A 16,570-nucleotide genomic window follows, 5' to 3' on the forward strand; every position below is an offset into this window, starting at 1 on the left:
TATTCCTGTATTTCTTTCGCTTGTCTAATTCCTGTGACTAATGTTTCCACACCTGTTTTGAACAGGAATGGTGATAGTGGGCATTCTTGTCTTGTTCCTGATTTTAATGTGAAGGATTTCAGTTTTTAACCATTTAGTATGCTGTTGGCTGTTGCGTTTTCATAGATGGCTTTTATCAGATTGAGGTAGAGACCGTTTATTACTATTTTTTGTATGGTTTTTATCATTAATGCATGTTGGATTTTGTCAAATGCTTTTTCTGCATCTGTTGAGATGATCATGTGATTTTTGTCCTTGGCTCTATTGATATAGTGAATTACATTGATTTATTTGCATACGTTGAACCATCCTTGCATCCCTGGGATGAATCCCACTTGGTCAGGGTGTAAGATCTTCTTGATGATCTTCTGGATTCTATTTGCCAGAATCTTATTAAAGATTTTTGCTTCTGTATTCATTAGTGAGATTGGCCTATAGTTCTCTTTTTCGGTTGCATATTTCTCTTCTTTGGGAATCAAGGTGATGCTTGCTTCCAGGAATTAATTCAGTAGTATTACTTCCCTTTGAATTTTATTGAAGAGTTTAAACAGTAGTGGCAGTAGTTCCTCTCTAAATGTCTTGTAGAATTCAGCAGTGAAGCCATCAAGCCCGGGGTTTTCTTAGTTGGTAAGTTTTTAATTACGTTTTAAGTTTCATTGATTGATATTGGGACGTTTAGAATTTTTAAGTATTCTTCATTCATCATTGGTAATTCATACTATCTAGAAATCTGTCCATTTCTGCTGTGTTTTCCAGCTTATTGGTGTATAGGTTCTCAAAGTAGGTATTGATGTTCCTCTGGATTTCTGTTGGGTTCCTTGTAATTCCATCCTTTTTATTACTAATTGTATGGATTTGGGCCTTTTCTTTCCTTTTTCTGATAGAATTGGCTAAGGATTTGTCAATTTTGTTTATTCTTTTGAAGAATCAACTCTTGGCTTCATTTTTTTTTTATATTGTTCTCTTAGTCTCCATTGCATTGATCTCTGCTCTGATCTTTATAATTTCCTCCCTTGTATAAGCTTTGGGTTTGTCCTGCTCTTCTTTTTCTAGAAGCTTGAGGTTCAGCATCAGTTTATTTAACTGGGCTGGCTCTGTTTTCCTAATGTGAGTATCACTACTCTAAATTTCCCTCATAAGACTGCTTTCACTGTGTCCCAGAGATTCCGATATGTTGTGTTGTCATTGTCATTTAATTGTAGGAACTGTCTGGTGTCTTCTTTAATTTCTTCTGTGACCCATTCTTTATTCAGACATGTGTTGTTCAATTTCCATGTGTTTATGAAGTTCTTGCAGTTTTTTTTGCTATGGATCTCCAATCTCATTGCACTATGGTCTGATAATATAGAGGGGATAACTTCAATTCCTTTGCATTTACTTTAACATGTTCTATGAGCGATTATGTGGTCTATTTCAGAGAATAAACCATGTTTACCTGAAAAAAATGTGTTCTGATTTTGTGTGTTGGAATACATTGAAAACATCTGTGAAGTTCATTTATTCAAGAGTTTGAATGGAATAAATATAAGAATCTGGGGCCTGGGATTTAGCTCAGTGGTTTCACCGCCTGCTGCGCAAGCGCAAGGACCCAAGTTTGATCCCTGGTACCAAAAAAAAAAGAAAAAAGAATCTGTCCATTTTTTCTGTGTTTTCCATCTTATTAGAGTAAAGGTTCTAGAAGTAGATATTCATGATCTTCTGGGTTTCTACAGGATCTGTTGTGATTTCACCCTCTTCATTCCTATTTGCATGGATTTGAGTCTTGTCTTCCCTTTTTTTGATAAGGTTGGCTAAGGGTTTATCAGTTTTATTTAGTCTTTCAAAGAGTCAAGTCTTTGATTTTTTGATTCTTTGTATTGTTTTCTTAATCTCAATTACATCAATTTCTGCTCTTTATAATTTCCTCCCTCGTATGAGCTTTGGGCTTGACTTGTTCTTTTTTTTTCTAGACTTTTGAGGCTGAATACTAGGTTGATTATTTGAGCTTGCTCTGTTTTCCTGATGTAAGAGTTCACCACTATAAATTTCCCTCGTAGGACTGCTTTTATTACATCCTATAAGTTCTGGTATGTTGAATCAGTATTATGATTTAATTGTAGAAACTAATTTCTCCTTTAATTTCAGCTGGAACCCATTAGTTGTTCCGTAAAGTGTTATTTAATTTCCATGTGCTTATGTAATTTTTGTAGTTTCTTTTGCCATTAATTTCCAGTTTCATTGCATTATGGTCTTATGATATACATGGGATAATTTCAATTCATTTGCATTTACTTAATCATGTTCTATGAGCTAGTATGTGATTTGTTTTGGAGAACGTCCCATGCACAGCCAAGAAGAATGTGTATTCTGATGTTTTGGATTGGAACACTCTGTAGACAAATATTCACAGGTTTGTTTCAGTTCTGATATTTCTTTGTTGATTTTTTTTCTAGTTATTCTATTTGTTACAGTGGTATTAAAGTCCCCCATTACAAATGTGTTGGTGGTTATTTGATTTTTCTTGTATGTTAATTTTTTATATAGTTGGGTGCACTGGTATTGGGTACATATATATTTACGATTGTTATCTCTTCCTCTTTTAGTTTACCCTTTATAAGGATGTAGTGACACTCTTTGTCTCTCTTGATTAGTCTTGACTTGAAGTTCACTTTGTCTCCAAATAAAATAGCTATCACTGCTTTTTCCAGGGTTCTGTCGCCTGAAGTATTGTTTTCCATCCTTTGACTTTCAGTCTGTGAATTTCTTTTTGAGTTAAATGTGCTTCCTGTTGGATCTTGTTTTTTGATCCATTCTGCCAGTCTGTTTCTTTTGATTAGTGAAATGAGACCATTTACATTGATAGTTATAGCTGATTTGTATTGGCTTATCCTTGTGACGCTGTTTTTCTGTTGTCCAAAGAGTTTGCCACACTATTGCAGTATGTTTTTAAACATCCCAAAATGGTGATTCCTGTTCTTTGTGCCATGCACTGGCCGTAGCACCATTCCAGCCCTGTGGGCTGCTACACTGTTTTATGAAGTACTGTGCCTAGTTTGATCTACAAGTTTCTTATTTCAGATTGATTTTGGCATAGAGATGTATGTCCCTCCTGTTCTTCCAAATTATCTGTGTTTTTTGTTGATTTTCTCTGAGTAGCTCTAACCTGGCTCCTCCTTTGTTCAGCTGCAATCAATCAATATTGATTATGCCCCAAAGCAGGCTGTGAAGAGTTAACCCCACAGTTGGCTTATTTATAGGAGTGAGTCTGCCCGACGCCACATGTGGAGGTCAGAGTAACTTACACCCAAATTCCGTTCCCACAACTAAAACCTTCTAACTGGAAGGACAATCTTCTAAGTAGTACCATGTATTTTGTCTATTCTGTTCCTAATTCGAGAATGCTTTGTCTTGTCTTTGATGAGCTTTGTTTACATTAATTTCCATAGAAACCACATGACTGTGCATCCTCACATGAAGTTCTGCACTTGTACCTAGCTCACCTTTATCCCAATTTATTACCAATGAAAATCAGTGACTTGGACTGGCCAGCACCTTTGTCAGTTGCACCTGCATTGGTTGTTTTGGCACTCTGCTTTCTGTCTTTCTTCGTTCTTTTTTTTTTTTTTTTTTTCACTCAGGCCTGCATTGTATACTTGTCTGAAAACTGGAACCTAACTGCAGGAGTCTCCAGTATTCAGCCATGTTGAAAGTCCTATTGTATTATTATATTAACTTTTGGTATTATAGCTGTATATGTAGATTTAGAAATTGAAGCAAGAGGAAGATTAAATTTTTTATTTGATGTTAGGACATTTGTCAGACTTCCTCACTCCAGATCTTTGCTTAGGATCATTACAGTAGTTTCACAGGATTGTGAAAAGATACAATAATTTCTAAAAACCATGTACAGTGACAGCAAATGAATAGTGTTATTCTGCAGTAAGTACTCTCCCTTCTGAATAGGTGGGGGCATTTTCTCCCCCTTGTAGGTGTGTATTTGTTTCAGAAAACCTAAAACATGGCAGTTCCTGAAAAGTAACTTACTCTATTTCTGAAGCATAGCGATAACTATTTTTTTTTATTTTTTGTTTTTTCCTTTTTTTCTTTTTATCATACAAACTATACTTGTTTGCTGTTATATTACTGTAAATTAAAAGTAATTCATTCTGCTTTTAATTTTATGTCCAAAAAACTTGAAATCCACACTTACTGGCAATAAGGGAAACAACTCTCGTTATTGAGAAAGTTTTTTTTCCTTATAAACACATTGCCATGACCCAGAAAACTGATTTTAGTCATGTCAGACAGTTTTTATAGGAATTCATACCCACTCTCAGCCCTTAAATGCCTCCTCTTTAAAAAACTCAATACTTTTATGTTATATTGAAGATTTGAAAAATCAAGTTTTTAAAGACATAATTCATGTACAGTAAGTTCTATCTTTATAAATTATGCAATTTGAGTTTTTAAAATTCTGTGTACATGTGTGTAATCCTTATCACCAGTAAAGAGAGAAAGTATTTCTATCACTTTGGAAAATTCCTTTTGTTCTTCAGTTAGCCCCATCCCTCATAACTACTGATCTATGTTCTGTCACTTCATATTAGTTTGTTTAGCTCTAATTTTGCCTTAAGGAGGTATATCAGCATAGCACATTGACTGTTTGTAGTGCTGGTTGAGCCACTAGTGAGCATTTTCATGCTATTGGGTCAATAATTTACTCAAGGCTGTCACTTCCTCAAGAAGTTCATTGAAGCAGGTGATTATGTATATTTTCTTCCAATCCAGTATTACCAAATCTATGGTTTAGGAGCAAAACAAGATTAAATTTGTATGGCTTGTATAGATACCGTCATAATATTTATGGTTCATATTTGGGGTGTGTGTAATTCTCATAAGGAATTCTTAAAGTCTTACACAGTTTCTGTAAAATTGTGACATAATTTACTTATCAGTTTACTTTGACTATTTTGTTTGAGTTTTAGTAACACACACACATACATACATAGCTGGGTTCATGAACTTAATTCATTCTACCATTCTGGTCTCAAATTGAGCTGGACGAGAATTGAATCAAATTTCATAAGGTTAACATTGAACCTAACCATTGAATTTAAGTTGATTCTCATCCAGTTCAGTTTGTGACCACAGCCATGGAAAGAATTAAGTTCATTAAATTTGTGAATCGACGTATGTGTGTGTGTTTTCAGTTAGATTTGCCTCTACATCCCTTCTTTTTTCTGTGGTGCTGGGGATTGAACTCAGAGCCTTCAGCATGGTAGGCAAGTGCTCTACTACTTAACTGCACTCCCCAGCCCTTTTAAAAAGTTTTTTTTTAAACTTTGAGGCAGGGTCTTGCTAAGTTGCCCAACCCCATCTTGAACTTGAGATCTTCCTGCCTCCTCAGCCTTCCCAGTAGCTGAGATTATAGGTGTGTATTATCATGCCCAGCTCACTTGCCTCTTTTGAATGAAAATGGTACATGATTCCTAATGATTCATTTTGCAGTTTTTAACCCTTTATCAATATAAAAAAATGAAGTTTAACTTTATAAACACACATATAACCATAATTTTACTTGAATAAAGGCTAATTATTTAAGTATCAAAGTAATAAGTTGATAGTGATTAACTGTACAACTTTTTTATTTCAGTTGAGTTGTATTCCTGGGCCTTGTCCAACTTCAGATGATTTGAAATACACTATGACTCGCTTAGCAATGGATGGAGCTGATATTTATATTGTAGAGCATGGTTGTGCTACAAATATAAAGGTAAACATTTGTCTTTTTCTTGGTCAGTGGGATTATACTTGCCCAGTGCAATTCTTTTTCCTTTTACTAAACTGAACCTCTGTATCTTGAAATGCAACACATACTTATAGATTGGTATCTCACAGACTACCACAGAATTTTAGAAGACAGCTTTCTATGTTTTACTCAGTAATGTTCTCTTCCATTATTACAATTTTAAGTATTCACCACTTTTGCACTGTAATTGAATCATTTTAACATTGCTTTAAGGCAGGGATGTGAAGTAGCAGGTTATCTTTATGTTACACGTGTAAACAAGTAGTGTTTTTAAAGGATTTCACTTTGGGTAACTTTAGGCTTTAAACGTTTATATTTCCTGCCTGGCTCCTGGAAACATTTTTTGGCCACTGTTATTTTTTGGACTGCTGTTTGAAATCAAGCCTTAAGTTTCTATAATTTTATTAGTTATTTCCCATCTAAGTTTTCTTCTTCTTGTTTTCCTTACTATTTGTGCTTTTCGATTCCTTTTTTTTTTGTTTTTGGAAGTCTGCATTTCTTCTATTACTGCATTCACCTTTCCTGTTTTTCTCCGTTTCCCATTTTATTTTTCCCTTTTTCTTGTCCATTTCTTTTTCCTTTTCTTTCTTTTGTTCTGTTGTCTCTCTATTTGAAATGATCGCCTATTCTGTAGTTTATATAGAAATGACAGTTTTGTTTCATTCTTTTTATTCAACTTTAGATGGGCGCAATTCGAGTTGCAAACTGTAATCTCCACAATCAGTCAGTTGGGGAAGGAATAAGTGCTGCAATTCAGGACTTTCAAGTGAGACAGTACATTGAACAATTAAATAACTGCAGAGTTGGACTTCAGCCTGCAGTGCTACGGAGGGCCTATTGGCTTGAGGCTGGGTCAGCCAATTTAGGACTTATTACTGTTGATATCTCATTAGCGGCTGATCATCACTCTAAACATGAAGCACAAAGACATTTCTTAGAAACTCATGATGCCAGAACTAAGAGGTGAGTGAAAATTTTAAGAATTAAAGTAGTCTTAGGCTCAGATGAAAGTACTAGATAATCACATAGGACATTCTTCTGTTAGGAATGGAATAAGAACATTTTAAGTGTTATGATTATGCTGCTGCACATCAGTGAATGTATAGGGACCTAATATTGAAGTAAATATATCATATGCCTTACTCTAGTAATAAGTCGTTGACAGAAATAACACTGTTTTCTGGTGTTTTTCAGTGTTCATACCATGTATGTCAACACAGACAGAAGCTGAAATCGTTGGTCCTCAAATAACATTCCATAAATTACTGTCCTTTCTTTCAAGCCTTGGCTCTCTAATTCCAATTCACCATTCCTAGAAATGATCATATTATCACCATGTACTGTTTAAAATTCTTTTTGTTGGCCTCCCTAACTGCAGGGAAGAGTAACAGAACCTAGACCTATTTCCATTGGCTCTTAAGAAATGATTATATTTGCCTTTTAAAAAGTTGCCAGAGCCTCTTATTGAATCATTTCTTTTTAAAATAAGAGTATGGCTTTCAAATCCTCATATGCCTCATTATATAGTTAATACATGATTATTCTAAAAATATAGGAAGCTATTAAAAAGACAAAGGAAAATAATGATCATAACCCACTATACAGAATTCTGTCCTGTTTCTATCCAGGATTTTGGTGTATTTTTTCTTACACCTGAAAACTTCCATTTTCTAATTGTCCATGTTTATATTAAATTTATATCCTAATCATTTTCCCACATGATTGTAAATTTCATAAAGATCCTTTTAAACAAATAATACACAACCAGAAAAACATATTATATGCTAATTAGCTATTGGCCTTGTATTAGATGTTCAAATTGTTTCTAAATTTCCCATTATACATTAGAGTATTAATTCCATTCCCTTCTTTCCTTTCCCCTACCCCTCCGACTTCCCCTTCCAAAGAGGAAGGGATGGAGGGGTTGAAGGGAGGGCAGGGGAAGGGGGAAAAATAAGAACCAAGAGAGATTATGTAAAGGTGCAAATTTCCAATGATGAATGTCATTATATTGTATACCTAAAATGTACTGATAAAATAAAAATTTAAAAAATAAATAAGTGTAACACGGACATTTTTGCACATTAATAACATAATATAGTATTATATATGGCATTATATTTCTTTATTTTACATTTATTTACATCCAATATAATACTTTTTTATGAGTTTATTTTCAGTCTTCTGACTTCTTTGTGAATTTCTTGTTTTTCTCTGTGTGCATTTATTCACTGGAGTCTTGGTGCTTTTCTTACCAAGCTCTTTCTAAATTGCACACTTTCTGTGATCAGTGTTGCTAAACTTTGGAATTTGTTTCATTTTTTACTTGTATTTTTAATTCAGCTATACAGATTGGAATTTTTATGTATTCATATCTTTTTTATTATAATTTCTATTTGAGAAAAAACTTGCTAGAAAGCAAATAGCACTTGCATTTTCATATTCTTTTCGTTTTTGTTATAAAACTTGAATTTATTTTGATTCTATGTGGGGTATTAATCTGGATGAGGAGAGATTTTTCTGAAAATAATTATTTGAATACAAAGAAAAATACACCTAATACATAACCATTTCTCTATTTTATAAAAATTTTACTTATTTTCATCTGTTAATTTTTCCAAAGAACTTGAGGATTCTTTTTCAGTTTTTTTGAAACCTCTTGAGATTTTCACTGAGATTATGTTAATCTTTTAAATTAAAGAAGATAGCTTATAAATCTGAAAATGAAACTTCGTGTATAGAGAATGTTTTTTGAAGGAACTTAGGTTTGACAAGGCCCTAGATTCAGTCCCCAGAAATGCCAAAGAAAAAAAGAATTTTGTTTCCTTGTTAATTATTGCTCAGGAAGCCAGTTAATGTGGACAAAATTTCTGTCTCATTTAGGTTAGGTGACACTGTAAGGTGCTAATTAAGCTAAGAAGTTGGCTCCTGGTGAGTGAAGTTTTTTTAAGTGGCTCATTTAGGTTAGTTTCTGTGTTCTGTTTTGTCAAGGACTGTGAAGAGTCTAAGATTTTGTTCTGCCTACAAGCTTACAATCTACTCTGTCAGTGTACAATATTTGTTTCAGTTAAGATTTAATTAAAATTTATTAATAAAAAGTTCTTGTTTTAAAAAATATTTATTTAAAAAATTAAAAAGAAAACTTTTTAGAATGTTTACTATTGTTTTAAAACTGTACAGGTTTGATTTTTATATTTGATTTTTTAAAATTAATTTTATTGGTATAATAGGTATAAAATATAATGACATTCATCATTGGAAATTTGCACCTTTACATATTATTTATTTATTTATTTATTTTTTCCCCATTCCCCTGCCCTCCCTTCAACCCCTCCGTCCCTCCTTATCTAGAAAGACTGTTTCCATTTTTTCTTTTTCTCATATTAATTCCATTCCCTTCTTTCTTTTCCTCTACCCCTCCCACTTCCCCTTCCTCTTTGCCCCTTTTCTTTCTATTTCACATTATCTATTATACCTTTTAGCCCTTATTTACACTTTCAGTTCCCATACTAGAGAAACTATTTGGTATTTACATGTGTGTGTCCTATTTATTTCACTTAAGAGTATCACCTCAATGTGCATACATTTAGCTATAAATGTCTCTAGTTTCTCATTGTTTATGGCTGAATAGTACTCCGTTTTATTAAAAAAACACATTTTCTTTATCCAGTCACCACTTGATGGGCAATTGGGCTGCTTCCAAGTTTTAGATATCACAAATTGTGCTGCTGTGAACATGGGTGCACATATATCACTATGGTATGATTCTTTTAATTCTATGGATTCCAGCAGGGGAATAGCTGGAACAAATGGGACTTCCTATCCTAATTCTTTGAGGTATCTCCATACTGATTTCCATAGTGGTTGCACCAGTCTACACTCCCACCAACAGTGTAGAAGAGTTCCTTTTCCTCACAGCCCCGCCAGCATTTGTTATTGGTTGATTTCATGTTACCATCCATTCTTTCTGGGGTGAGGGAGAATCTCAGTGTTGTTTTCATTTGAATCAAATGACCAGTGATGTTGAACATTTTTTCATGTTTATTTGCTATTTCTACTTTGTTTGAGAAATGTCTGTTCATTTCAGATGCCCATGTTTGGACTGGGTCTTTAAATTTGGAATGTCTGATTTTTTTAAGCTCTTTATTTCCTAGATAGTAGAACTTTGTTTGAGAGACAGCTGGTGAAAATTTTTTCCCACATTGTGGGTTGTCTCTTCACACTGTTGGTGGTTTCTCTTTCTGTGCAGCTTTTTAGTAAGAAGAGATCCTATTTGTTGATTGTTTGTGCTAGTTCATGAGCAACTGAAGTTTTGTTCATAAAATCTTTTCCTACACCAATGTCTTCAAGAGTTCTACCTAACTTCTGTTCCAAGTGGTTCAGCATTTCTGTTTTAATGTTTAGATCTTTAATCTATTTCAATTTTAGTTTAGTTCATGGTCAAAAATATAGGTCTAGTTTTAATCTTCCTCAAGTTAAAACCCCATTTTTCCAGCACTATTCATTAAAGAGGCTCTCTTTCCTCCAGTGAGGGTGTTTGGCTCCTTTATCGAAGATGAAGTGGCTGAGTGTGTCTGGAGTTGTTTCTGCATCTTATAATCTGTTCTGCTGGTCCTCAGGTCTGTTTCTTTGCCAGTACCTTGCTATTTTTATCACAGTAGCTTGGTAGTATAGTTTCAAGTTGGGAATTGTGATACTCCTTGCTATGTCTCTGTTGCCTAGAATTGCTTTTGCTGTTCTAAGTCTTTTCTTGTGCCGAATGAATTTTTGGATTGTTTTCTCAAGGTCCATGAAGGATGCTGCTGGAATTTCAATTGGGATTGCATTGAATCCATATAGCAATTTTGGAAGTGTGGCCATTTTCATTATGTTGATTCTTCCTACCTAGGAGCAAGGGATGTCTTTCCATTTTCTGATATTGTCTTCAATCTCACTTTTCAGAGTGCTATAGTTTTCAGAGAAGAGATCTTTGATTTCTTCTGTTAGGTTGATTCCTAGGTATTTCAGTTTTTTGGATGCTATTGTGAAAGGAATTATTTGCCCTATTTCTCTCTCAGTGAGTCTGTCATTCGTATAGAGGAAAGCTATTGATTTTTGTGTTTTGACCTTGTATCCAGCAACTTTACTGAATTTGGTTATTAAGACTAGAAGACTTTTGTTGGAGTTCTTAGGGTATATATGGAGTATCATGTCATGTATATATCTATATAGAATATCATGTCATCTGCAAATAATGACAATTTGACTTCTTTGTTTCCTCTCTTTATTCCTTTTATTTCTTTCTCTTGTCTAATTGCTATGGCTAAGTGTGACTATATTGAACAGGAGTGGTGATAGTGGACATCCTTGTCTTGTTCCTGATTTTACTGTGAAGGATTTCAGGTTTTTTAAAATTCTTCTATTGGTATATTTTAGATATACAGTACATTTACATTTCTCATTGGGAACTTGTACCTTTACATGGTGTATCTTGGTTCTTATTTTTTCCCCATTCCCTGCATTCCCTTCACCCTTTCACCCTTCTGTATTTACCAAGACTTTGTTTTCATTTTTTCCATTTCTCATAATTTTTCCTTTCCCTTCTTTCCTTTCCGCTACCCCTACCACTTCCCCTACCCCTTTGGACCTTTTCTTCCTAGGATTTCAGTTTTTAACCATTTAGTATGATATTGGCTGTTGGTTTTTCATAGATGGCTTTTATCAGATTGAGGTAGAGACCATCTATTCCAATTTTCTGGAGAGTTTTTATCATAACTGTGTGTTGGATTTTGTCAAATGCTTTTTCTGCATCTTTTGAGATGATCATATGGTTTTTGTCCTTGGCTCTATTGATATAGTGTATTACATTTATTGATTGGCATTCCCTTCATCCCTGGCATGAATCCCACTTCGTCAGGGTGTAAGATCCTCTTGATGATCTTCTGCATTCTATTTGCCAGTATCTTATTAAGGATTTTTGCATCTTTGTTCATTAGTAAGATTGGCCTATAGTTCTCTTTTTCAGTTGGGTCTTTCTCTCCTTTTGGAATCAAGGTGATGCTTGCTTCCACGAAAGAATTCGGGAGTATTGTGTCCCTTTCAATTTTATTGAAGAGTTTAAACAGTAGTGGCAGTAGCTCCTCTCTAAATGTCTTATAGAATTCAGCAATGAAGCCATCAGGACCTGGGCTTTTCTTAGTTGGTAAGTTTTTAATTACATTTTCAATTTCATTGAATGATATTGGGTTGTTTAGAATTTTTAGGTCATGTTTGTTCAAATTTGGTAAATCACATATATCTAGGAATCTGTTTCTTCCATATTCTCCATGTTATTGGTGTATAGGTTCTCAGAATAGGTATTAATGATTCTCTGGATTTCTGCTGGGTCTGTTGTAATTTCACCCTTTTTATTCCTAATTGCATGGATTTGGGCCTTTTTTTTCCTTTTTCTGATAAGGTTAACTAAGGGTTTGTCAATTTTGTTGAGTCTTTCAAAGAACCAACTCTTGACTTCATTGATTTTTTTTGTATTGTTCTCTTTTTTTTTTTTGGTACCGGGGATCGAACTCGGGTCCTTGTGCTTGCGCAGCAGGCGGCGAAACCACTGAGCTAAATCCCCAGCCCTGTATTGTTCTCTTAGTGTCCATTGCATTGCTTTATGCTCTGATCTTTTTAATTTTCTCCTTTGTAGTGCTTTGGGTTTGTCCTGCTCTCCTTTTTCTAGAACTTGATGTTCAACATCAGTTTGTTTATTCGGGCTTGCTCTGTTTTCCTAATATGAGTATTCACTGCTCTGAATTTCCCTTGTAAGCCTGCTTTCACTGTGTCCCAGAGATTCTGATATGTTGTATTGTCATTGTCATTTAATTGAAGGAACTGTCTGGTTTCTTCTTTTCCTCTCTGATCCATTGGTTATTCAGACATGTGTTGGTCAGTTTCCATGTGTTTATGAAGTTCTTGCAATTTCTTTTGCTATTGATCTCCAATTTCATCGCACTATGGTCTAGTAATATAGAAGGGATAACTTCAGTTCCTTTGCACTTACTTAAACATGTTCTACGAGTGAGTATGTGGTCTATTTCAGAGAACAAACCATGTTCACCTGAAAAAAATGTGTGTTCTGATTTTGTGTAGCTGAATACATTGTAAATATCTGTGAAGTTCATTTGTTCAAGAGTTGAGCTCTAGTATTTCATTACTTGTTTTTTGTCTAGTTGATCTGTCTATTTGTGATAGTAGGGTATTGAGGTCCCCTACTACTATTGTGTTAGTGCTTATATGATTTTTTCATGTCCATTAGTATTTGTTTTATATAGTTGTGCACACTAGTGTTTGGTGCATATATATTGATTGTCATCTCTTTCTCTTAGATTGTTCCTTTTACAAGGATGTAGTGCCCTTCTATTTTTCTCTTAATCAGTCTTTGAAATCCACTTGATCTGTAAAGAGAAAAGCTACTCCTGCTTTTTTGGGGGTTACTGTCACTGGAGTATAGTCTTCCACCCTTTAACTTTGAGTCTATGAGTTTCTTTTTGAATTAAGGGTCTTGGTTCTTGACCCATTGTGCCAGTCCATTTCTTTTGATTTGTGAATTGAGACCATTAACATTGATGGTTATACTTGATATGTATTGACTTATCCTTGTCATGACTTTTTATTTTTGTTGGATTCTCACCCTTTGTGTTTAATTTCTTATTATGCCCAATGGATTCATTCTGTTGTGCTTCCTTGGGTTGTGATCCTCATTGTCCTTTCCTAGGTTATTGTTTAAAAATTTTTGGAGTGTTGGTTTGGTATTCATGAAGTTCCTAAGGTGCTCTTTGTCATGAAAATTTCTTATTTCTCCATCAATTTTGAAAGATAGTTTTGTAGGGTATATCAGTCTGGGTTGGAGGTTGTTTTCCTTTAGAGATTGAAATATGTCACTCCAAGGTCTTCTTACCTTGTGGATTTGTTTTGAGAAATCTACTGTGATTCTGATGGGCTTTTCTTTGTATGTGATTTGTTTCTTTTCTGTAACTGCTTGTAGAATTTTGTTCTTCTTGTTGGGTTTCTGGAATCCTAACTATTATATGGCTAGATTTTTTTTTTTTATCAAGGCTAGTTGGAGCCCTAGGTGCCTCACTTATCTGTATGTCAAGTTCTTTTCCCTTCTTTGGTACGTTTTCTGCCATTGCTTGTATGAACAGTTTTTTTTTTTATGTTGTCTGTACTCTTTCCCGTTTCTTCATTGACTCCGATCAGTCTTATGTTATACTTCTTTGCATCACCTAGCAGCTGCTGGATTGAGTTCTTGTGGTCCCTTACTATTTTGAAGGAATTTTTCTTTTCCTGGTCACTAATTGCAATCCTATCTTCTATATCTATCTTCTATCCTCTCTTTGTCTCATTCTGCTGCATAAACTTCCAGTGGAGCTTTTAATCTCCTGGAAATCTGTTTGCATCTGTTTTAGATTCCATTTGTTTCCTATGTTGTGATTCCATCATGTTCCTCAGGTCTTCTATTTTTTTATTTGTGTCCACTCTAGATTTCTTAATGATGTCTTGTACTGTGGGTGCAATCTCTGCTGTTAGCTAAGAAATTATTTCTGATTTCATTTTTTCCAGGTCCTCTTTTGTTGCAACTTCAAGGAGTCTAGGTAGTTGTGTATCAGATTTTTCCATCTTGTTGTCCTTTGGGATTGCCTTAGGTGATCTGGAAGTCTGGTTTTGAGATTTATTTATGTGTCTTCTCATTTCAACAGATGCAGCCTGATGTGTCTTTGTTGAGGCAACTTTTTGCTCACCCAGTGGTCTTGATTTCTTAGCCAGACACCGAGCAGCATTTACTTTGCTGCTCACCAAAATACAAATTCCTGGGTTCAGAGTGGTGGCCTTGTGCATCTCTGTGCTGTCCTGTTGTCTGGGCGGGCTTCTGGCTGGTGCCTTGCACACTTTAGATGGTATCTGGGTGTGCCTCTTACTGTAGCCCCTATGTAGCTGTTGTCTGGGAGCCCCTTTGGCTGAGGGCTGTGCACCCCAGTTCCTTTTGTCTGCGCAGGCTTTAGCTAGGGTCTCCACTCACTTATCAATGGTATCGGGGTGAGCCTCTGTCTATTGCTTGTGTGCCTGTGTAGCTCTTTTTCAATGGGGTCCTTGGCTGTGGCCGATGGTATGGTTAGCCTCTGGCTGAAGCTTGTGAGCCTGTGCAGTTCTTTTCTGGGCGGGCCTTTGGCCAACGTGGGTGTGCCATAGCCTCTTGGGTCAGGGCGGAGCCCTGGCTGGGATCTGCTTGCAGCCCTGTTGTTCCGGCCACACAGCTGCTCCCTGGGATCTGCGTGCACTTACTGATGAAATCTATTTGCTTCTTTTTTAATGGCTTTAAAAATGTATGATATGTTATTCTTCCATCTCACCATGATAAAACTGACTTTAAATTTTATTTTTTAATAGAAAGACAAAAAGATTATAAAGACATCCCATATCAAAAATAAACCTTTGTGTTTGTTTACTTTTTTTAAACAAAAAACCTTACCAATTAACTTGTATTTAATTAGCTGCCAAAAAGTTTTTTATTTCTTAAGTTTTTTTTTTATGCTGTTGTTTTTTGTTTGTTTTATGTCACATTCTTTTTAGGTTGTGGTTTTTGTGGCCAGATGATACACTGAAGAATAAGAGGTGTAGAAACAAGTGTGGATGTCTTGGTGGCTGCAGATTCTTTGGTGGCACAGTAACTGGCCTAGATTTCTTCAGACTTGAAGAATTGACACCTTCCAGTAGTTCTGCATTTTCAACCACAAGTGCAGAGTCTGATATGTGTTATGGTCAGTCTCTGCTACAGCCTGGAGAATGGATTATTACTAAAGAAATCTCCAGAATTACAGATGGTAATAAAATGTGTTGTTGTGTGTCTTATGCTAATCTTTTATCATTTTTATCCCTATGCCATTTTGAGAGAAGTTTAGTGTCACTTTGTTCAAGTTAATTTTTTTGGTAGTGTTATGGAAAGGTTATAGTATATTCCATGTTTGTTTACCAAATACCTTAACTAAAGCCAGATAAGACTGGCAATTTTTTTTTTTTTTTTTTTTTTTTTTTTTTGTTACTGGGGACTGAACTCGGGACCTTGGGCTTTTGAGGCAGGCGGCAGAACCACTGAGCCAAGACTGGCAACTTTTCAGTTACTGAGAGCCAAAGTGGGTTTACTATTTAGATTTATTATTGTTGACATCAGTGACTTTCCTCAGAAAGCTTCTTCAAAATATTTCTTTATATATCATAATTTTCCTATAGCCCAGCTTCCTGAGATTATACTTAGGAGTAACTATTTGGTTTACCAGCTAACTTTTTATGGGACAACCTATCAATAATAGCATTTATATTATAGGTCCAATGTTAAAAACTACTTCTACAAGATATTTTCCTTATCACTAAAATTGAACATATCAAGAAGAGAAATCTGGTCTTTCTTAGAGTCTTTAGGATAACTGCAAATATGGTAGCTTGGTGTGAACAGTGAACGGTGGATTTAAGTGTACTCACCTTAGGTTTAACCAAATTTCAAAGATTTCTTCAAAGATTTTGGAAATGACTTTTTTTGCGGTTTCATAGTTGTGAATTTCTACAATTTAAGTAGAATACTGCTTACATTGTGCTGCAAAGATATAAATGTAGAAAAGTCTTCAGTAGATTTTTAAAAAAACAGGGCACAAGCAGTTTAAATACAAGTACAAATTCCCTATGGTGAATGTTATCATTATGTATATCTAAAATTTACCATTAAAT

At 34.9% G+C, this 16,570-nt stretch overlaps 1 protein-coding gene across 11 annotated transcripts in view; it reads left to right on the forward strand.

Moving 5' to 3' along the window:
• The window catches only part of Bltp1 (bridge-like lipid transfer protein family member 1), a 241,252-nt gene that overhangs the window by 107,009 nt on the left and 117,673 nt on the right, over positions 1 to 16,570 (forward strand). For all 11 annotated transcript variants that reach the window (XM_021236449.2, XM_021236454.2, XM_021236453.2 and 8 more), the window contains exons 25-27: positions 5,672 to 5,791; positions 6,510 to 6,790; positions 15,422 to 15,672. In XM_021236449.2, coding sequence (XP_021092108.2) covers positions 5,672 to 5,791; positions 6,510 to 6,790; positions 15,422 to 15,672 — 652 coding nt within the window. The remainder of the gene's footprint in view (positions 1 to 5,671; positions 5,792 to 6,509; positions 6,791 to 15,421; positions 15,673 to 16,570) is intronic.

This window comes from Heterocephalus glaber, unplaced genomic scaffold (genome assembly GCF_053883595.1).
Source record: "Heterocephalus glaber isolate CG9 unplaced genomic scaffold, H.glaber_assembly_v1.0 deba00001586, whole genome shotgun sequence".
Taxonomy (NCBI): Eukaryota; Metazoa; Chordata; class Mammalia; order Rodentia; family Bathyergidae; genus Heterocephalus; species Heterocephalus glaber.